Source organism: Manis pentadactyla, chromosome X, assembly GCF_030020395.1.
Source record: "Manis pentadactyla isolate mManPen7 chromosome X, mManPen7.hap1, whole genome shotgun sequence".
NCBI lineage: Eukaryota > Metazoa > Chordata > Mammalia > Pholidota > Manidae > Manis > Manis pentadactyla.
Genome location: NC_080038.1, coordinates 63,801,648 through 63,824,244, shown reverse-complemented (window position 1 = coordinate 63,824,244; position 22,597 = coordinate 63,801,648). Strand labels below are relative to the sequence as shown.

The 22,597-nt window shown below is 42.4% G+C and overlaps 2 protein-coding genes and 1 long non-coding RNA gene across 5 annotated transcripts; 1 reads left to right on the top strand and 2 right to left on the bottom strand.

Annotated features, from left to right (window-relative positions):
* Nucleotides 1-3: 3 nt before the first annotated feature.
* On the top strand, nt 4-11,426 carry LOC130681964 (uncharacterized). Of its 2 annotated transcripts, XR_008995254.1 has the most exons (3): nt 301-448; nt 8,546-8,911; nt 10,145-11,426. It is a non-coding gene; the product is annotated as an uncharacterized LOC130681964 (long non-coding RNA). The 2 variants fall into 2 exon arrangements; XR_008995253.1 differs by lacking the exon at nt 10,145-11,426 and having other exon boundaries at nt 4-448; nt 8,546-8,989.
* LOC118918933 (rho-related GTP-binding protein RhoG-like) lies at nt 2,044-10,963 on the bottom strand. 2 transcript variants are annotated; one of them, XM_036898279.2, is made up of 3 exons: nt 10,838-10,963; nt 7,121-7,218; nt 2,044-6,948 (listed from the first exon to the last, which is right to left on the bottom strand). In XM_036898279.2, exons 2-3 carry the CDS (start codon nt 7,130-7,132, stop codon nt 6,358-6,360), a joined length of 603 nt encoding a protein of 200 aa, XP_036754174.1. In that variant the 5' UTR covers nt 7,133-7,218; nt 10,838-10,963; the 3' UTR covers nt 2,044-6,357. The 2 variants fall into 2 exon arrangements, with proteins under 2 accessions (XP_036754174.1, XP_036754175.1); XM_036898280.2 differs by lacking the exon at nt 10,838-10,963 and adding an exon at nt 10,086-10,104.
* A 5,897-nt stretch (nt 11,427-17,323) lies between the features above and the next one.
* On the bottom strand, nt 17,324-22,346 carry LOC130681919 (uncharacterized; the record flags this gene model as incomplete). The annotated part of the gene is given in 3 exon segments (XM_057495766.1): nt 17,324-21,862; nt 21,865-22,192; nt 22,194-22,346. Coding segments are annotated over 3 exon segments (534 nt in total), but the record flags the coding sequence as incomplete, so codon positions are not given.
* Between the last annotated feature and the right edge of the window lie 251 nt (nt 22,347-22,597).

Here is a 22,597-nt window from a genome sequence, read left to right as displayed (position 1 = left end):
CCATAGCCCGGAAATAAAAGCGTTAGTCGCCCAGAAGTCACTTACGGACCTCCTTGACCCCTACCGGAAGTGGAATAAAGGAAAACTAACCGGAAAGACCGGCCATCTTACGAGAAAGTAGAATTGCTTTGACTACTTTACAAACGGCTTTTGATTCGACCGTAGGTGAGCAGGAGACTGGATATTTGGAAAGCGGTTGGCCAAAGAAGCGGCTCGGTCCCACCCCTTCCCGCTGATCTGCGCACGAGCGGAAATGCTAGTGCCGGATGAGCGCCACAGCTCTTCCCCCAATCAGAAGGAGATGGCTGGGTCACATGGTCTAGTCCCGCAGGTCGCTGCGCTCCGGCAGACGGAAGCAGTAGAGATGAGAGCTCCTCTTTTTGTGCTTGCTGTTGCTTCGCTCTTTCGCCCCAAAAAGAAACTGGCCATAGACTGCACTATGGCAAAGGTACCTCTGACAGTTTTGGATTGACTTTCCCCATTGAAATGAGTTTTGCCTGGCTTTAATTTACGGAAATGTAAAAGATTAGTAAAAGGAACCGATCCTTCACCTAGATTTATAAGTGTTAACATTTTGTCAGGCTTTTATTTTCCTGAGCCATTTGAAAGTGGGTTACAGATATCGTGACTCTTCACTCCTAAAAGTAGACGTTTTTTTTACATAATGCCATTACACATCTTGAAAAATTAACAGTAATTCAGTATTATTTAACATACAGCCCATATTGAAATTTCCCTAGTTGTCCTAATCGGAGCATTTTACATCTCAATCCAGGTTCGAGCGTTCTATTTGGTTGTCTTCCTTTAGGCTCTTAATTTAAAATCCACCATCTTATTTCTTAGTGTTTCATGACACTACTTTTTGGGAAGACTCCAGGCAAACTGCCTTGAAAATATTCCATGTTCTGGAATACGTCCTAGCATTTCTTTTAAATTGGTTCAAGTTAAGTATATTACAACCATCAGAAGCCACAATGTCAGGTTCTCCCAGTATTGGTGATGCTGAGTTTGATAACTTCAAAAAGATGTTGACCACCATAGTAATTAGTTAATATTATCTACGGGGTGATGCTTTTGAGATTGTGTGAATGTTTTGTTCCAGCACCCTTGCACCCTATGGTTTTAGCATCCATTGATGATCTTGCCTGAGTCAGTTGTATTGGGAAAGTTGTAATGGGAAAGCAAACGGGTGATTTTTCTAATTCTTAAATTACTTCTACATTTATTAACTGGACTTAGTAAGGAACTTTTCTTACTTCCTTGCTCAAATTTTTATTTTAATGTGTTGTAATGTAACACCATCATCCTTTTTGAGGTTCACTGTCCCAGATTTGTTCAATGGCATCCACTTCACTCTGGCTTCTGTGTCCTTTTGACGTGACCCCGTTAGTCTTTGACACAAGATATTTCAGGCTTACTCTGTATTTTCACCTGTTTGATAGAAGCCCTTTCTACAAGGAGCCCTGGTTCCTATTAATGGGGAATGATGTTTAGAAACTGGGGCATCATTACTTGTGGCCCCTTCAGTGGAGAGCTAAAAATAAGTAAATAAACAAAGGAGTTTATACTAATACCACCAATTCAAATCCAATACTACAGGGTTCTCCCTCACTTTTTCCCCATATCATCTTTTTGTCATGATTCTCTTACAATAAAAATTCTGGTTCCCAACACCCATATGTTTACTCTTAAATATTAACAAGACCAGTAGGGTCTACCAACAGTAACCATAAATTCGTAAGTTGTTTGCAGTTTTCTGTCAGAATATATCCTACTAAAGATGTACAGTGTACTGTGTTTAAAAATTACTTCAATCATTTTTTTTCCTCTGTGGAATTGTTTGTATTCAACTTTAGGATTTGCTTTAATTATCCATTTTTATATAATTTTGTGAACCTTTGCATGGTTCAAAGTCAAAACTATAAAAAAAACTATTCCCAGGGAAGACTTGTTCCAATGCCATCTACCCCATTCCCACCCACTATATAAGTAACCATTTTCATTAATTTCTGCACCCACCTTATAAGTAACCATTTTCATTAATTCCTGGTTTATCCTTCCTGTTTTAATTTAGATGTAACTGACATATGACATTACATTAGTTTCAGTGGTACAACATAATTTGGTACTTGTACTTCCTGTGTTTTTTGGGCAAAAAGAAGCAAATGCGTATATACTCAATTCTCTTTCTTTGTTACATAAAAGGTAGCATACAATATTTACTCTTTTCACCTTACTTCTTATCACTTAACAATATAGCCTGAAAATGACACTGCACCACTCATAGCACTCTTCCTCATTCTTTTTTATGACTGCATGGATGTCCCATGGGATATTTTAACAGGACATTTCTAGACCAGATGACCAAGGTCTACCAAAACCTGCATAGTAGCTGGAGTGCTGCACTTTGGTAATGAAAAGTTAGTAGAATACTACTGCTATTCTAAGACAAAAAAGCAAAATGGAATCCTTTTTAACATACCTTATACAGCCTCTTAGATGCTTGTGCTTGAGTAAAAGCATTCAGTGAGAGGTAGATGGAGGCTTGTAGAATGTGGATGGGACTTCAGGTACTTAAAGATGTCATTCTTGACTCAAAACATGGTTTTGCATAAATTAACCACATGACCCAGCAATTGAAAATATGTTTACACAAAACCTTGTACATGAAGGTTCACAGCAGCATCATTCATAATAGCCAAAAAAGCACAAACAATCCAAATGTCTCAACTATGAATAGGTGAAATACAATATGTCCATGTAATGGAATATTACTCAGCAATAAAAAGTGAAGTACCATGTATATCAATCATACCTTAATTTTAAAAAAAGTGAAGTACCCATACAAGCTACCAAGTGGATGAGCCTTGAAAACATTATGCTAAATGAAGGAAGCGAGTTCCAAATGACCACATACTGTTTGAGTCTGTTTATCTGAAATGGTCAGAAAAGACAAAGTAGATCCGTAGTTGCCTAGGGCTGGCGTGGGAACAGAGATTAACTGCTGGAGGGATCTCTTTGGGGTGATGAAAATGTTCTCAAGCTGGATTTTGGTGATGGTTGTACAACTCACTAAATTTACTAAAAATCACTGAATTGTATGTACACTTGAAATGGGCAAATTTTATGGTTAGTAAATTGTATTTCAGCAAAGCTTTAAGAAAAAAACCAACATGGTTTTGCTCTTTCCTACCAGTAGTGTACTCGATAGAGCAGTGGCACTATACAGCATATGTTTAAGAGCCAGATTAGTTCATTTTTGTAAAAGGAAGCCTATTTTCCTCAGATAACTGGCAGAAACAAGGGAGATTAAATACTCCATCTTATCTTTACAACCCAGCCCCTAGTACAGTAATGCTTATATAACAGTAGGAGCTTGGTAATTGTTTACTGAATGTGTCATAAGTGAGAAAAATAACCTACAGAGAACTGACTGGCCTGTGGTTAGTGAAAACCAGCTCAGTCCTCTAGAGGAATTGTGTAGAGGTGTGTAATGGGGGGCCAGGAACCAGAGAATCAATGTTAGCAGGGCAGACAGTCCCCTACCCTAATCGATATAGAAACATAAGCACAGTTATACATAGGTGCAATGTGCAACATGACAGTTATAGTTATTTCACCCTTTGCAATTTGAAAAGCATTTATTTAGAAGTCACTCAAAACAAAGTAGGGGAGGGGTGTGGAACTGCTTTGATTTTTTAGAAAACAGACCCAGTAAAATCAGAAAAGTTTATTATTACCATTCAGTATGAATAACTAAAGTGATATTAGCATGTTAGTCTTCATACAAATCCCTTTTAAGTATAAAAATGTAGATGCCATTGTATGCTTAGAACCATCAAATCAGCCCAATACAAAACCACTCTCTTAGGCTTATGGATCATACCTCCACTTATTAAAGAACATGAGTTTGTCCAAACCAAACCCAGACTTACATTTGGGAATTTGCCAGGCAAAATGGCAGCAGGAAGCACTATTCAATTAAAAGCCAAATAAAAAGATTTCAGGAGCTAAACAGAAAGTTCCCAATGACAGGGTACAGCCATGTTTCTAGCCCTTTCAACCATGACACGATGTCCTGTGAGCACCCCAGGCAGCAACCATCAGAACATCCTGGAATACTTGAGCAATGGGCACTTACATTTCGCTGCCTGAGGAATATCAGTGACTACCCGGGACAGTGGGCACACATGCCCACAGGCTGACTGACTCCTATAGTCCCCCTGCTACTATAATAGCAGCCTCACTTTCCAAAGTGCTACCAGGCCTCAGTTAAGGAGGGCCACCCTCACCTTCTTCCGTTAACACCCTGTTCATACAACAGTCCCTACCACCCTCCACAGGAAGCACTGGGTCACACACCAGGAAATAGACACACTACGTTGGAATTGAGAGAGAAGGCATATGCTGAACAATACTATCCATCCTGGATCCTCCACAGCTGTAGACAACCAATGGTGGAGAAATATATGCCAAGAAGTACTGTGTGAGTGCAGTGGTGAAGAGAAGACAAAACAAAACACTTGAGTCCATGTTGAAAGAAAAGGAGGAAGAAAAGAGAGTGTAACATAACCTTTGTCTCCTATCAATATTTGGTATCTGCTTGACCTCCAGGTTCCAGATACTCCAAGAGTAGGGTTGCCAGACTTAGCAAATAAAAATACAGGATGCCCCACTAAATTTGAATTAAGATAAAAAACAAATAATTTTTTAGTGTAAGTAATGCCTCAAATGCTGCGAGGTACATACTTATACTAAAAAATTATTTGTAAAAAATTGTATTTTATCTGGCAACCCTATCCAGGGGGTTCAATTAAGCCTGAGGCTACACATCATATCTTGTTGAAGAGCAACAGCAAACATATCGCAGAGCAAGAAACAGACACTTCACTACCACAGGAGAAGGTATGTGATTTCCTAAACTCTCAAAAATCCAATGCTATTTTGGCAGGGTGAGAAGGTATGTGAATGATAGAACTGTCAACCACTGTTGGCCAGGTGGAGAATTAAATCATAGTGAATGAAAGTGAAATACATAACTAGGGAGAAGCAGCAACCGGCCCACTGCGATATGGAATCTGAGTCCACTGCCCCAGGCAGGCTGAGCGACTCCAGCACAATCCCTGGGTCAGGAGATCCAACACACTTCAACAGTCTTGAAGCAAAGATCTCATCAGAAAGCGCGCGCGCACGCACACACACACACACACACGGAAGAGAGCGACTCAGAGGAATGACAGCAGTAGAGAAGTCCTAGAGGACATGGGACATTTTGTGTGGTAGGTGACCAAAAACAGGTCCGCACAGAAGCCTCAGAGATACAGCCTTTGGGAAGGATTAATTCTACATCAGCAGGCCTGCAGTGCTGTCAGAATCTGAGAGCTGACCTGACCATCAGATCCCACATCCAATGCACTAGCATGACTAAGCGCCCAACCCCTCTCCTGAGGAAAGGAGTGGAACCAATAAAAGTCCATGGCTGATAAATCTTTCAAAGACATGAAGAGGAAAACATCAAAAAGAACAAGACCCCATTGTACTTTTTATTCCCCCACAGCCACCTCCGTGGGAATTCCTAGTCCCAATTAACCCAGCATCTCTTAAGCTGTTCCCAGAGATGTTAATAGGTGTTGCATGGGGTCCCGAAAAAAAAGCTGTGAAATAAGTTTGGGAAATGTTGCATATAAAAGTTATAAATACCTATGGTAGAGGAACCTGTTCAGCTTTATTTAAATTGCTGACTTACTTGACCCTTTTAAGGAACATCTGTTACCATCTCACACAACTTTAGAAAATGCTGCTTAACAAGTTTTGCAAAAATGTCTCATCTCAGAATGGGAAGAGCATGTCAACATTGGGAACACCCAGGAATCACAAATATAATGGTTTTCAAAAATTAGTATGTCAGAAGGTTCAAGGCAATGCTTTGAAAACTGGAGGAACTTGTCCTTCTGTGAGGCACTTACTCAATAGTAAATAGAGCCAGGAAAGTTGGCTTGTCAGATTTAAAAGCAGACAAGCAAAAAGCCTACAAAGAACAGTAATACCAGGCTGCTCTGCTTAGTTGTGGCCTGGCCAGGACAGAAAAGAACAGCCCTTGGTGGTATCTTCTTACTGCTCTGACGGGAGATACCTCTCTCTCTCTCTCTTTCTCAAAGTTCCTCCAAAAGGTTCAGACCAAACTTCAAAGCAGCCATGAACAAACTAGCCTGTCTTCATTCCTCTAAAAGCCAAAAAACCTGGAGTCTCGGGTTTTCAGGAGAAGAGACAGATGGCTCATGCTGGCATTGTTAAATGCTGCCAAAGGGATCTTTCCCTATTCCCCTTAGATGCAGTTCCCAAACAATGCCCCAAAAGCTATAAGAGGACACACTTCTTGGTGGTCTTCTTTGTGGCTGGGTAAAGCACAGCCCGGACAGCTTCTGAAAATACCTCATGTACCCCATCCTGCATCAGGGCCGAACATTCCAGATACTTCACAGCCCCCACCTGCTTAGCCAGGGAAGTGCCTTGCTGAGGTGTTGTGGGCACTAGGCTCTGTTCCTTCAGCTTCTTCACTGTCTCAAGGTCACTCCGCAGGTCCCTCTTGGTGCCTACCAGCAGAACAGGTACATTGGGGCAATGATGAGAGACCTCTGGGTGCCACTTATGCCTCACATTGGCATAAGAGGACGGGTTGCCAATGGAAAAACAAATGACAAAGATATTGGTCTGGGGGTAGGACAGTGTTCGCAGTCGGTCATACTCCTCTTGGCCAGCTGTGTCCCAAAGGTTCAGGCTGACAATTTGGCCATCCACAGATGTCTGGGCGCTATAGTTGTCAAAGACAGTGGGGATGTACTCTTCAGGAAAGGCATTTGTTGTATAACTGATGAGGAGGCAGGTCTTACCTACAGCCCCATCTCCCACAACCACACATTTGATCGTCTGCATTCTTCCTGTGGAGTCCTATGTCCAACAGAGAGAGAGAACATTCATAGACCCTTGGCGATTTAGGGAGTCTACACTTTATAAACACTTCTCTCTGAGGAGAAAGAGAAGAGGTAAGACCCCCACTGCCCGTTCCCTTAACACCATAGAAGAGTCAGGTGGGAAAGTTCTACAGGGCAAGAGTTCTTACCATGGAGCCCATGGATGGTTAGACAGGCTTCAGCAGATCCTAGAAGCCACCTCTGAAGTTGTATGCAGTATCACATGTATGTGCACATGTGGATTTTTCTGGAAAGAAGATCCAAAGCTGCCATCAGATTCTCAAAAAGGGCTGTGAACCCAAGATAAAGAACCATTGGTACACACAGCTGCTTATGTTAACACTGTTGTCATAAGGTGTGAATATACTGTATCAAAGGTGCTAAAATACAGTAGTGCTCAATAAAATGGTAACTAATTTTTAAAAAGCACTAGTATAGAAATAAGATTCCCAAGGTTGAAACAAAAGAAACGTGACTCTCAGTTCAGGTCTGTGGCTGTAGACTCACCAAAGGAACCTCTTTCTGAAAAACAGTGACATCATATTGGAGAGAAATGGTGGCCAATCAGACTCAGCCACATAGATAAGTGGTTAAGAGTCCAAGCTCTTAACTTGAAGTCAGACTGCCTAGAATAAAAAAACAGCCCTGTCTTCTCTTTAAGCTTTGTGAACTTGGGCAAGTTTTTAACCTGAGTTTTAAATTAAAGAATGTATGGGTAGAACTTACTACATCAAGTGTGAGAAGCTACTATGACTTCATAGTAATTAGCCTCCTTTTACTGTTCTGCTGCTGGGGAAGGCAAACATTCTGTAATGTGATCATAGTGCCACTTCCCACTTTATCTGAGTAAAACTACAGGGCATAGCACCACCATACTCTCATCCACTTCTTCATGATTCAAGTATTCAGAAGTTAATCGTAGGGCACAGATGATCTCCAAGAAGCATGTTTACTGGGAGCTCCCTGTTTATACCCTCGATATTAATACTTTGTCAGTGCCCCACAGCACTCCATTTTCTATAGTTTCTTAACTACTGTCCTAATTTAAGACCCAGTTACAGCATTAACTTCAAGTGTCAGAACACAGAGGAAAGGGGATAAAGTGTCATATAAAGGGTCCTGTTGTCTTACTAGCTATGGTCTATATTAGGCCCATATCATAGACAAAAACAAAACACCTCATTTTGGGTCAGAGTTAAGAAATGTTGGCCTTCCAAGTATGCTTTACACAGGCCCACTAGGGGTAGCTCTCTCCCCATATATCCAGTTCTGACCAGGGAGGCATTCCACCTAGAATGCTTCATTATTCATTAGCACAGGTCCCACAGCTAAAAGTCCAGAGCATAATTCAGCTCTAGCAGGCAACCATCCCAGGGTATTCACTGTCCCATCAGCTCTGTCTTTTTCCATCTAGAAATAGGCATAAGGCTCAAACACAAAAGGTCAGTGGAAACAGGGCAAAGTCACCATTACTTTCCTTGAGGATAGCTTTCCTTTATTTTCCCAGTTTGGATGAATTTCTTTCTCCTTGGAATTCCTATGGCAATTACTACCTGTACAACTTATCTTTCCAGCCTCCTCTAGGTATCATCTAGTGTCCAGCATCCCTGCTCAAAGTGACTGCTTTCAGGACAACAGTGCATCTGAGGGCGTTGCTGGACCAGAACAAAACTCTTCTGCACAAAGACCACTTTGCAACCCAAGCTCAGCTCCTCATCTGTATGACCAGGAAAAGGCAAATCTATACTCATTTTTTCTTGTTTATATCTACTAATACTCCTGGTATATATGCTCTGCCAATGGGCACTCAAGTCACACTGATGGCCTGAAGGCCTAGATGATGAAGTGCAGATGGAATATCCCAGGTCTGAAACAAAACCCAAAACATCCTCACTCATAACTAACTCTCTGTGAAAGGGAGGGTTCAGCAAAAGTCCCACGTATTTTGGGGGGTCGGGGCTGCTTTGTACAATTGATAATCTATTCAGCCCACCTGTTCATTACATTATTTTTCTCTATTTGTGTGTATGTTTGAAATTCTCCAGTTAAAAAGTTTTAGAATACTAAAAATATGTCCAAAAGAATTGAACACAGGATCTCAAAGAGATATTTGCACACCATGTTCATTGCATCATCATTTACAATAGCTAAGACGTGGATGCAACCTAATTGTTCACTGATGGATGAATGGATAAAGCAAATATATATGTATGAGAGATATATGAATATCATTCAGCCTTAAAAAGAAAATTTTCATTTTCATCTTTTGCTACAACATGAACCTTAAGGACATTATGCTAAGTGAATGAAGCCAGTCACAAAGAGCCAAATACTACATGATTTCACTTATACGAAGCATCTATGATAGTCAAACTCACAGAATAGAATGGTGGTTGCCAGGGGCTGGGGGAGGGGGTAAATGGAGAGTTGTTTAATGGGTACAGAGTTTCAGTTTTGTACAATGAAAAAATTCTAGAGATCTATTGTACAACTATGTGCAAACAGTTAACACTACTGCACTGTACACTTAAAAATGGTTAAAAATACTAAAAGTAAAAATACACTTTTTCAAAGGGTTGGGAGCTCTGAGAGAAGGCTGAGTTACAAGAGAAAGGCAAATATTCTGCTTGTCACCTATATGAGCAAAGCTCGTTTACCTCAGCTCCAGGATCTAGCACAATGCTATCCAGTTAAATGGATCACCCCTCCTGTCCACATACTCCTAGGTTTACTGTGGACAATACACTGCTAGAAGGGACTCAAAAAAGATTAGGAAAAAGAAAAAGAATGCTAAAAGTTTACCATCTTGTGATAAAGGCAGAACTTACATAAAAAGGCAAACAATAATACACAGTTAATACATGGCTCAGAGACAAAAAGGTTGCTATGGGGAAGCAAAGGGAAACAAAAAATTGAGAGCTTGTTAATTAATAGGTGTTGTGCCAAGTACTTTAACATATCTTATTTAAGCCTCACGGTTGCACTGTAAGGTAGACATAAGAGCAGCTCCAAGATCTTTAGTTATTCCCCTAGGATTGGAAATGGGAGAAGCCTAGAGCTGCAAAGACCAGCAGCCCAGAAGGCCCCTTTCTGAGTTAATCATTCCCTGTTAACCTTGAAATTAGTTTCTTCTCAATCTCCCAATCTCATCTGACAAGCATTCTTCTTCACAGGTACAGTCTGCACAGCAGTTTTCACCTAGGTTGGACACACAGTACAATAGATCCAACAGTCAACACAAGAATGCAGCTCAAGGTATTACTATTTCTAGCACATTCTCCAAGTCTCACCCTTTCTACAAGTCTGGGTCTAATCGACTTGAAATCACTCTGTAACTTTCCAAAACCAAAACAATTCAGCAGAAGACCCCCATTTGTATTTACTACTTTCTGCAACTTATTTATTTAATCAATCAGGGACATTTTCACATTGAAACTTACTTCTTTGCTTCAAGTCCAGTCAAAGAAATCTTCAGGACGCCCAGGGGTGAAGGAAGCCATGCTAACACTCCCTAACCCGGACCCAAGAGTGACTATCCTACGCCTGGAAATCAGAGAGGCAATCCTAGAGACCCATCAATAGCCCCACGAGCCCGCTCAACACTCCCCTCACATCTTCACACCGAGACTGGTCGGTTCTGGGACTTCACAAGGCCTCGTGAGCCTGAGACAGAGGCGTGCCCCACGTCGGATTCACAAATAGGAAGAGCTGGATCAGTCTCCCCCGCCATACACACTGCTCATTCCACCCTCAAATCCCTTCCACCCAAGGAGTGGCTCATATACTGAAGCAACTGTTCCGGGGATGGGGAGATTACAGAAGAGAGCGGAGGTGGGGCCCGCCTCGGGGTTCGACGTAAAGATTACCGGATAAGGTGGTTGTCTTCCCACGCCGATTGACCAGAGCTGGCGAACCCTCCCGGGCGACACTCGCTGGGCTGGGCAGGCTCGCGGACTGGGCGCCACATCCGGGCAGCTACCGAGTCCCAGCCCATCGTCGCGCGCAGTCTCAGCTCGATGTCCCGAGACCTCCTGGGAAGTGGAGTTCCAGGACCAGCCTCGCCATGTGCAAGTGCCAGAGTTCTAAACTACCCTTTCGGGTAATCCAGGATTACTTAGATCCCCGGACCCCAGTAGGAGCTACTCCCTTAGGAGGTTGCCAAACCTCACCTTTCCCTTTGCAAAGTGAGGACACATCCACTCTCCTCTCCCCAAATGCCTTTTTTTCTTCTCAAGACCAATGTTACCATAGGCAGTCAGGGAACTGAAAAAATGTTTGGGAAGACGGAGGGGATTAGAAAGTGAGGTAGTGAGCCAAGTAGGGTTGCTGTCTGTCACCATATATTAGTTTGCATTTTCTAGAGTTGTAGATAAATGGAATCATCCAGTATGCACTCTTTTCTAAGAGCTTTATTGAGCTATAAATTCACATATCATACAATTCATTTAAATTGTACCATTCAGTGGTTTTGGTATGTTACATTATTAGTTTTTTAAATTGTGGTAAATAGTTATGAACTGTCTTTAAGTGTACAACTCAGTGGCATCAATTACATTCAATGTTGTGCAACACCATTCTGTATCTCCAAAACTTCATCACCCCAAACAGGAGCTCTGTAGCCATTAAGCAAAAACTCATACCCCACTTCCCACAGCCCCTGGAAAGCGATCTCTAATCTACTTTCTTTCTCCGTGAATTTGACTTTTCTAGCTACCATTCATCTATTGATGGACATTTGGGTTGTTTCCAACTTTGGACAATTGTGAACAAGACTGCAATAATGAACACTGACATATAAGAATCAGGTTTTGTTGATTTTCTCTATTTTCATTTTCTGTTTCACTGATTTCCACTTTGATCTTCATTATTTTTGTTCTTATACTTTGAACTTTACTTGCTCTTTTTACTGAAGTGAAAGCTGAAGTTGGGGGTTTGAGACCTGTCTTCTGTTAATACAGGTATTTAATGCTTAAAAGCTACCCACCAACTACTGCTTCAGCAGAATTCTGTTAGGCGGGAAAATAAATACAGCGGGGTGGAAAGAGAAAAAGGCCAGGAAATTCCACGAAAAAGACCCAGAGTTAATCAATTAAAGCTCAAAAAGCCAGGAGCAACTTGGCCTGGAATGTTTGAATATTCCCAGATAAAGGAGGGTACCTCCGCATAGCCCATGTCTTTATTGTGCTAATCATGCAGGCCCAGCTTCTTTTTACCTTTATATAGCGCAATAATAGCTCATTGCCTAAAGGTGTGGAAGCTGCAGCCAAGCAACAGGCCAGTTACATCATCAGGTGGTTTAAGTTAAGTGAGGATCCTGGCCATAGGAACCCCAACTTCCCCACATGCAGCCACTGTGGAATGCTTATTTCATGTAGCATAATACCTACTAGGTCCATCCATGTTGTCCAACTGGCAGGATATCTTTCTTTTTTATGGCTGAATAATATTCCGTTGTGCGTGTGTACGACTTTTTTTTTGAAGTATCATTGATATACAAGTACCACTTCTTCTTTATCCATTCATCTACTGATGGAACCTTTGGTTACTTCCATATCTTTGCTACTGTAAATAATGTGGCAATAAACATAAGGGTGCATATATCTTTTTGAATCAGAGATTTTTTTTTCTTTGGGTGAGTTCCTAAAAGTGCAGTTACTGGGTAGTATGGTATTTCTATTTTAAGTTTTTTGAGGAACCTCTATACTGCTTTCCACAGTGGCTGCATGTGGGGAAGTTGGGGTTCCTATGGCCAGGATCCTCACTGAACTTAAACCACCTGATGATGTAACTGGCCTGTTGCTTGGCTGCAGCTTCCACACCTTTAGGCAATGAGCTATTATTGCGCTATGTAAAGGGCTTGGCCCATTGCTCTGGCCAGACACTAGTGCTCAACCTACTGCTGGAGAACAAGCCGGGTAATAAACCCTTTCACCCCAAAGAGCATTTTGCGGTCAATTTCTTTGGTCACGCTGAATCCATAGCGAACTTGCCCGGGCTGAAACCCACTGGCAAGACAATTGGCGAAAGTCAGCAGGGTTCACTGTTGACCAAGGGAAAAGACAGGCTGCCCTTATGGGAGGGGTACTTCAGTGGGCTGCCCCTGTGAATAGGGAAACAGTGGATGGTCCCCCAATGGCTATGTGGTCTGAGGTGGCTTGCCTCCTAGAGGACTGGGCCCCATCCCAGGACTGGAGGCAAGTGGAAGTGACACCTGAGGCAGTAGGGGTGGCTCTTGATATAGTAAGTAGATTCTTTGAGAAGCAGAGTGCCCGGGAGGCAGCGGGGACTGTGGGTTGGCTGCTTCTCACAGCCTTAAAAAGGTCTACAGAGGAGACCCAAGAAATGGTGGCACGAGAACCCGAGGTGCAAACTTCAGTAGATTCTCTGAGGAGGGAAGTGGCATTGTTACAAGAGGCAGCATGAGACCGTGAGCTGCAGACTTCTGTGGATGCTCTGAGGCGGGAAATGGTATTGATGCGGGAGGAGGCGGCACAAGAGCACGAGGTGCAAACCTCTGTGGATTCCCTGAGGAAGGAGATGGCCTGGATGCGGGAGGCAGCACGAGAGTGCCAGCAGCAAGGAGCCTTGGAGATGAGAGGGCAGCGCTGCCAGGTGTTCTGAAGGAGGAAGAGGCCATCAAGGAAAAAGATTAGCCCCTGAGGGAAGCACAGGCAGAGGTGGCATGAGAACATCAGCTGCCAGCATTGAGTTGAAAGTAAGAGAGCTTCTGAAGACTGAGTTAGCATTGCTGCGAGGCACAGTAGAAAAGGTAAAGGCTATAGCAGAGGAGGCACTCGGGGGAGGAGAGAGAAATGTACCATCAGCCCCAGAAATGGAAGAGCTGGAGAAAGATGAAGGGGTGGTGCCGGAGGCACTGGCACCTCCTGTATTGAGAGCACGCCCAGTGGTTGTAAAGAAAATAAAGACCCAGTAGCTGAAAGTTCCCCAACGAGAGGAACAGCCGCCAACCCAGGTCGTGGAGCACTCTATCGTCCACCCCTATACTCAGGCTGAGCTGGTGGATTTGGGCTCCCGGTTTAGGCAGAAGCCCTCGGAGTCAATATCACCTTGGCTCTTGAATCTGTGGGACTCAGGGGTGGATGGAATTGTTCTGTCAGGATCAGAGATGGGAAAGCTGTCTTCCCTGACAGTGCAGCCTGCCTTGAGGCAGCGATTACAAAATGCACATCAGACCCCAGGGAGTTACTTCCTCCTCAATTGGTTTATGGTGGCACTTCGTGCTGTGTGGCCCAACCCGGGTGATCTGCCATCCTCTCCTGTTAGATGGCAGACGTGCTGAACTCCAACAGGTGCTACAAGAGCTAGGCATAAGAAATGCCATCTATAGTCCAGACAATTATGGCCCAGATGAAGAGATTTTCACTACTGGGATGAGAAATATTGTACTTCAAATGGCTCCTACATCCCTCTATGGGTCTCTAGTGGCCATTCTTTCCCCTCACTTAGGGCATCCCATAAGTGAGGTGACACGTACAGTAGCAGACTTGGGAGAGGCAGAAGCAACGATAATCCGGAAAGAAATAAGACCTGTTACTCGCAAGAATTTACAGGGCCCCATGAAGGTTATGAGGACCCACATGTGGTTTGATTGAATATGGGCAGGAGCAGATGGAAGGAAATTCGATGGGAAGCCCAATAGGATCTTACTAGAGCTATGGCAATAGCTGAAACCAGAGCAGCAGTTCTAGCCATTAAGACCAAAGAGGCAGAGGTCAGAGACAGAGCCATGAGTCTGGCCTGCGTGTTTGCAAGAATTCCTGCTGGAGAGTGAGCCAACCTCACTTGAGCCCACACAGGAAGGTGATTGGGGAACATGGTTTGACTGAGGGGAAGGTCAAGGTATCTTCCCTGAGGGACCAGGGGGGACTGGAGGCCACATGTTGAAATAGCTATCTATTGGTCCCCAGTAAACATACAATGTGTCCTGGCCCTGGTGGACACAGGGGCTGAATGTTCATTGATTCATGGTAACCCTGAGTGGTTCCCCGGGACCCCCACTATCATAGATGGATACGGGGGGATGGCTATCAGAGTAAAAAAAGACCAAATCGCTTTGGGAATAGGGAGTCTATCCCCAAAAGAGTATACTGTGTATATATCTCCTATTCCTGAGTATATTTTGGGGATTGATATCCTGCAGGGTCTATGGTTGCAGACCACTGCAGGTGAGTTCAGACTGAGAGTACGTGTGGTGAAGGCAGTTCTGAAAGGGCATGCTAGGCACCCGCCCATAACTTTGCCTGTGCCTAGGCGGGTGACTAATACCAAACATTATAAACTGCCTGGAGGGCATAAAGAGATTGCAGAAACTCTCCAGGAGCTGGAAAAGGTGGGTATTATAAAGCCCACCCATAGTCCTTTCAATTCCCCAGTGTGGCCTGTAAAAAAGCCAGATGGCTCCTGGTGTATGACTGTGGATTACAGAGAACTGAATAAAGTCATACCCCCTATGCATGCTGCTGTCCCCTCTATTGCAGGCTTGATGGATACCCTCAGCCATGAACTAGGAACATACCATTATGTGGTAGATCTTGCTAATGCCTTCTTTTCTATTGACATTGAGCAGGAAAGTCAGGAAGTTTGCCTTCACATGGGAAGGACAGCAGTGGACTTTCACCATCCTCCCACAGGGATACCTCCACAGCCCTACCATCTGTCATGTACTTGTAGCCCAGGACGTGGCTACATGGGAGAAACCGCCAACGGTGCAGCTGTACCATTATATTGATGATATCATGCTCACGTCTGATTCTGTTTCAGATCTAGAAGGTGCAGCACCTAGACTGCTGCAACATTTACAGGAGAAAGGATGGGCTGTGAACAGCACCAAGGCTCAGGGACCTGGTTTGTCTGTTAAATTCTTGGAGGTCTTCTGGTCAGGTAAGACCAAGGTTATACCAGAAGCAGTTATAGACAAAGTCCAGGCCTTTCCTATGCCCACAACTGTAGCATTGCTACAGGAGTTTCTGGGTCTTCTAGGCTCCTGGAGAATATTTATACCGCACTTGGCACAAATTCTGAAGCCCTTATACCAGTTGGTATGAAAGGGTATCAGGTGGGACTGGGATGAGACATGTGCATCTGCCTTTACTACAGCAAAACGGGCAGTCAAGGCCGTACAGGCCTTGAGTGTGATAGACCCATCAATGCCCTGTGAGCTGGATGTTCATGTCACTGAAGACAGTTATGGCTGGGGTCTCTGGCAGTGGCTTGAACGAACTCACCAACCCATTGGATTCTGGTCACAACTCTGGAAAGGGGCAGAGGTACGATACACTTTGATAGAAAAATGACTGGCTGCCATGTATCACACCTTGCTGGCTACAGAACCCAACACTGGAATGGCCCCAATAAAGGTAATAACCACCTATCCCATCTTGGGGTGGGTACAAGACTGGACCCAAAAGCCAAGGAGTGGTGTGGCACAAACACCCACACTAGCCAAGTGGGGTGCATACCTACAGCAGCATAGTGCCCTCTCTAGTAGCCCCTTGAGTGAAGAACTCCAATGCTTGTTGGGGCAGGTGACATATACTAGTGAAAAGCAGGAAGAACTTGCTTTTGAACCATTAGCAGCAGAGAGTCCCTATCGGGAGGTAAGAGCCCCTATACTCGAAGACACATGGTACACAGATGGCTCCAGCCATAGGCAGCCCCAAAATGGAGGGCCGTAGCTTTCCATCCCAAGACTGAGACAATGTGGATGGAAAATGGTGAGGGGAAGAGCATCCAATGGGCAGAATTGCAGGCTGTGTGGCTTGTGATCAGCAAGGAGCCCTTCCCTATAGTTCTCTGCACTGACAGCTGGGTTGTCTATCGGGGCTTGACCCTGTGGCTACCAACCTGGTACTATGCCAACGGGCTGGTTGGTCACCGACCCCTTTGGGGGCAAGAATTGTGGCAAGACCCATGGGCCTGTGGTCAGACTAAAATAATTACAGTATACCATGTGACAGGTCATTTGCCACTGGTATCCCCAGGAAATGATGAGGCAGATAAATTGGCCCAGATACATTAGTTAGAAGGAAAGCCTGCCTCTGATGTAGCCCTATGGCTACATCAACGTTTGCTGCATGCAGGGCAAAAGACAATGTGGGCTGTAGCCCGTCGGTCGAGCTTGCCTTTGACCTTCGAAGAAGTTAGTAGAGCCCAGCAGGAGTGTGTCGTGTGCTCCAAAAAGGACTTACACTGAGTTCCACAGCAATATGGGAGAATAGCTAAGGAGACTATACCCCTTGTCAGGTGGCAGATAGACTATATTGGGCTTCTGTGTCAGAAGGATATCGGTACGTGACGACTTGTGTGGACACAGCTACCGGACTTCTGGTTGCTTTTCCTACCTGTTGTGCAGACCAGCAGGCGACCAAAAGACGCCTGGAGCATCACTTTGCTGCCTATGGCCGACCACAGGTGATTGAGAGTGATTAGGGCACCCATTTTACTGGACATACACTGCAAGAATGGGTACGACAGCTGGGAATCAAGTGGAAGTTTCATGTGCCATATAATCCTACTGCAGCAGGCATGATAGAGAGGCACAATGGCTTGTTAAAATCCGGACTAAAGTCAGATACCAATAGTCTGTGAGGATGGTCAGTCCGCTTATGGACCGTGCTATGGTGTTTGAATGAGAGACCCCGAAAGGGAGCTCTGAGCCCCATAGACATGTTAACACATATGGCTGCCTCCCCTATACAACTGCAAGTACAAAACAAGGAAGAATCATTGAAGCCGATGTTTGGCTACCAGAATAACCTCTTGCTGCCAGCACCAACTGTGCTGAACTCCGGAGACTCCATTGAGTGGACGTAGCCTTCGACCTTTCAACACATGAAACAACAATGGCTGGCACTCCTGGCACCTTGGGGACAAGGCCTGGAAGCTGGCCTCTTGTGTATTCCTGGAGTAACAGCAGAGTGGCTGCCAAAGGTCACAGTAGTATATCCTGAACGGCCAGAAGGTAGGAGCATCTTACCAGGAAGTTTTGTTTTATCATTATGGCCAGTGCATGCACCTTCAGTAGCACTATATATAGACCCTTCAGTAACCCCCGTGGGGAAAGGCTAAAAGTCTGGTATACTAGACCTGGAAGGGACCCCCTTCCTGCTACAGTCCTATTACAGGACCACTCTCTTTCATGCATCCTACCTGATGGACAAGATTTACCTATGTATGTTGGTGACATTAAAACATGTTTCTTATTGCCCCTAAAGTCTTTGTGGACTGGAACCTCCTCTGGCTTGAGGATTATTATAATTTTTGTATCACAATCTTGCTGTATCTTAACTTTTATTATCTCTTAAGTTGTTGTTATCCTCTGTTGCTATTGTGGAATATGGTTACAGTGCTCCAGCTTTCTTGCACAGGGACCATTGCGGAAGATTGGAAGTGTGTAGATTGTAAGGCGAGAATCTGGAGGTGTGGAGTGTGGGGAAGTTGGGGTTCCTATGGCCAGGATCCTCACTGAACTTAAACCACCTGATGATGTAACTGGCCTGTTGCTTGGCTGCCACTTCCACACCTTTAGGCAATGAGCTATATAAAGGGCTCGGCCCATTGCTCTGGGCAGAGGCAGAGACACTAGTGCTCAACCTACCACCGGAGAACAAGCCGGGTAATAAACCCTTTCACCCCAAAGAGTGTTTTGCAGTCAATTTCTTTGGTCACACTGAATCCATAGCAAACTTTCCCGGGCTGAAACCCATTGGCAAGCTACTGCACCAATGTACATTCCCACCAACAGTGTAGGAAGGTTCCTATTTCTCCACATCCTCTCCCACACCTGTTATTTCTTGTCTTTTGGATAGCGGCCATTCTAACTGGTGCAAGGTGATATCTCGTTGTGGTACATTTAACGTGATTGTTGATATGGTTAGATTTGAGTCTGTCAGCTTGCTATTTGTTTTCTCTTTGTCCCATCTCCTCTGTTATCTTTTCCCTCTTTTTCTGTCTTTTGAATTAATATGATTTTTATTCCATCTTATCTCCTTTGTTAGCTTATTAGCTATACCTCTTTGTTTTTTTATTTTGGTGGTTGCTCAAAGGTTTATAATGTACATCCCTAACTTAACAGAGTCTACCTTCAAGTGTTATTATGCCACTTCACGAAGAGTATAAAAACCCTATGTTAATATACTTCCATTTCTCTCTTCCTGGACTTTATGCCATTACACATTTTATTTTACCCCACAATACATTGTTGTTATTTTTGTTTAAGTAGTTCATTTTTAATAGATTGTTTTTTAGGGCAGTTTTAGGTTCAAGGCAAAATAGAGTAGAAAAAGTACAAGGACAGAGAGTTCCCATATACCCAACAAGGCACAGCCTCCCGCACTATCACAACATCCCACACCACCAGAATGGCACATTTGTTACAATCAAGGAACCTACATTGACATTATTATCAAGCAAAGTCCATAGTTCACATTAGGGTTCACTCTTGGTGTTGTACATTCTATGGGTTTTAACAAATATATCTGCCATTATTGTATCATACAGAATAGTTTCATTGCCCTAAAAATCCTGTTTTCCACCTGTTCATCCCCGACTCCCACCCCAACCCCTGACAGCCACTGAATTTTTTATTGTCTTCATAGTTTTGCCTTTTTCAGAATGTCATATAGTTGGATTCATGCAATATGGAACCTTCAAGACTGGCTTATTTCACTTAATTATATGCATTTGAGGTCTCCTGTGTCTTTCCATAGCTTGATAGCTCATTTCTTCTTCTCAAAAATAGTTTATTTTTAAGAGAAGTATTAGGTTCACAGCAAAATTGAGCTGAAAATACAGAAAATTCCTGTATACTCCCTGCCCCTACACATGCACAGCCTCCCTGATGATCAACATGCCACACCAGAGTGTTACATTTGTTACGATCAAGGAACCTACACTGACACATGATCATTACCCAAAGTCCATAATTTACATTAGGGTTCACTCCTGGTGTACATTCTATGAGTTCTGACACATGTACAATGATATGTATTCACTATTACAATAGTGCACAGAATGGTTTACTGCCCTAAAAATCCTCTATGGCTAGCCTGTTCATTCCCCTCAGTCCCTGGCAACCACTCTCCAAAGTTTTCTCTTTTCCAGAATGTCATATAGTTTGAATTACAATATGTAGCCTTTTCAGATTGGCTTCTTTCATTTAGTAGTGTGCATTTGATGTTCATCCATGTCTTTTTTTCTCTCTTTTGTTTTTTCATTTTGTTTATTTTCTTTTTTTTATCCATGTCTTTTTATGGTTTGATAGCTAATTTCTTTTTTTATATGAGAAACCAACAAAAATGCCATTTTATTTCAATATTTTAAGACATTTCAACACAGATTTGTATCAGTAAACAAAAAATAAAAATAATTTCTGACAATGACTATATTAGAAATACAGTTTTTCACAAGATTTTGAATGAAGAAGTACGACACAGAAGTTTTCTATTGCTTAAACCATTTTTGTCAACTTGGGAAATATAGTTTCAGCAAAAATACTTAGGTCTATATTGTAATTTTTAACATGCAACTGTCATGTACTGTCCTGGTGATTTTTTAATTATTTTATCTAAAAGGTAATTTTTAGGCATAGAATATGTAAGAACACACATCTACTTTCAAAAATTGAGATATAATTCACTTTACATAAAATGTGCCCTTTTAATGTGAACAATTCAGTGGTTTTTAGTATTCACAAGGTGATGTAATCACCACTAACTCGAGAATATTTCTATTACCCCAAAAAGAAACCCCATGCCTCCCAATTTCTCACTCTCCTGGCAACCACTAATTTATTATCTCAATGGATTTGCCTATTTTGAATGTTTGATATAAAGGTCATACAATATGTGGCTCCTTGTGACTGGCTTCTTTCACTTAGTACAGTGTTTCCAAGGTTCATTCATGTAGCATGTATCAGTACTTCATTCCTTTTTATGGCTGAATGATATTCCATTGTATGGATATGCCACATTTTGTTTTTCCATTTATCAGTTGTTTAGGTTGTTTCCAATGTGGGCTGTTATGAATAATGCTGCTATGATATGAACATTCCTGTTCAAGTCAGTTCTCCTTGGTACATACTTAGGAATTGCTAGGTCATACAGTAACTATACATTTAACTTTTTGAGAAACTGTTTTCCCCAGTGGCTGTACCATTTTACATTCCCACCAGAAATATTTGAAGTTTACAATTTTTCCACATTTTTGCCAACCTTTCTTACTGTCTTTTTTAATATAGCCATCCTACTGATTGTGAATTGGTATCTTAATGTGGGTTTAATTCCTATTTACCTAAAGAGTAATGATGTTGAGAATCTTTTCATTTACTTGTTAGATATTCATTTATATTCTTTGAAAATTTCTATTCAAATCCTTTGTCCATTAATTGTTGTCTTTTTATTTATATAAGTTTATATATATGTTCCCTATATATCCTGTAAATGGAACCTTTATCAGAAATATGATTTGCAAATATTTTCTCCCATTTTGTGGATCATCTTTTCATTTTCTTGATAGTTTCCTTTAACACATAGATATACTTTTTAAAGATGACAAAGCTCAGGCACAGGATTGGAAATTGACTTTGCCAAGATTTGGATAGTTCTGTTGTATTAAAATGAAGAAACACTCAAATGGGTCACTTAATTTATTTTAAACTAATTAGAAAATGAAGAAAATGAAGTCCCAAAAGGGAAAAGTGGTGGTTTTATTGGCAAAATTATAAAATAGAGGTAGTGTTTGAAGTTACTTGAAATGACAAATTTAATAGTTTTCCTTACAACTGGAAGCTTACAACATTAAAACTTTAATTTAGAGTAGCTACATATGGAACTTTAGTCTCAGGCCTGGAGCAGCTATGAAATGAAAGTTACACACCATTCTAGTCCCTGGATATCTGTATATTGCCCTTTGCCTTCCACCCTATTTTCATTGAAATTTCCAGTGTACTTTGCTCCAGTTGGGAAGGTGTATGTCCCCAATCCATGAAACATATTGTCCTTAAAGTGTCCTTCGTACACTGCCCCTGAAAAATGTTCAAGTCTTCTAAAACCATTCATCTTGTCATCTTTCCAGCTTTCTGTGTAGATAATCCCATTAGGAGTGGTATGAATACCTATTCCATTTCTCTCAAAGATTCCAGATGTTCTTGTATAGTCACCATCTTACTTGTCCCCATTTGGAAATACAAAGTTTACCTTGTACAACCTCTGCAGTTGAGAAAGAGATGTTGGAGAGATTTTCCTGACTCTGAGATTCCCCCAGGGTCACCAGGTCTGCAGCCTGTGGGAACCAAGCGCTTGGCTCAGCTAATTTCTTTTTAATGCTGAATAATATTCCATTGTCTGGAGGTACCACAATTTATTTATCCATTCACCTACTGAAAGACATCTTGGTTGCTTCCAAGATTTGGTATTTATGAATACAGCACTGTAAACATCCAAATGCAAGTTTTTGTGTGGATATAACTTTCAAACTCATTTGAATAAATATCAAGGAGTGTGATTGCTGGCTTACATACTCAATTATCTTCCTTAAACAGCTTTATCAAGATATAATTAACATACCATAAGTTCACTCATTCTAAGTATACAATTAAATTACATTTT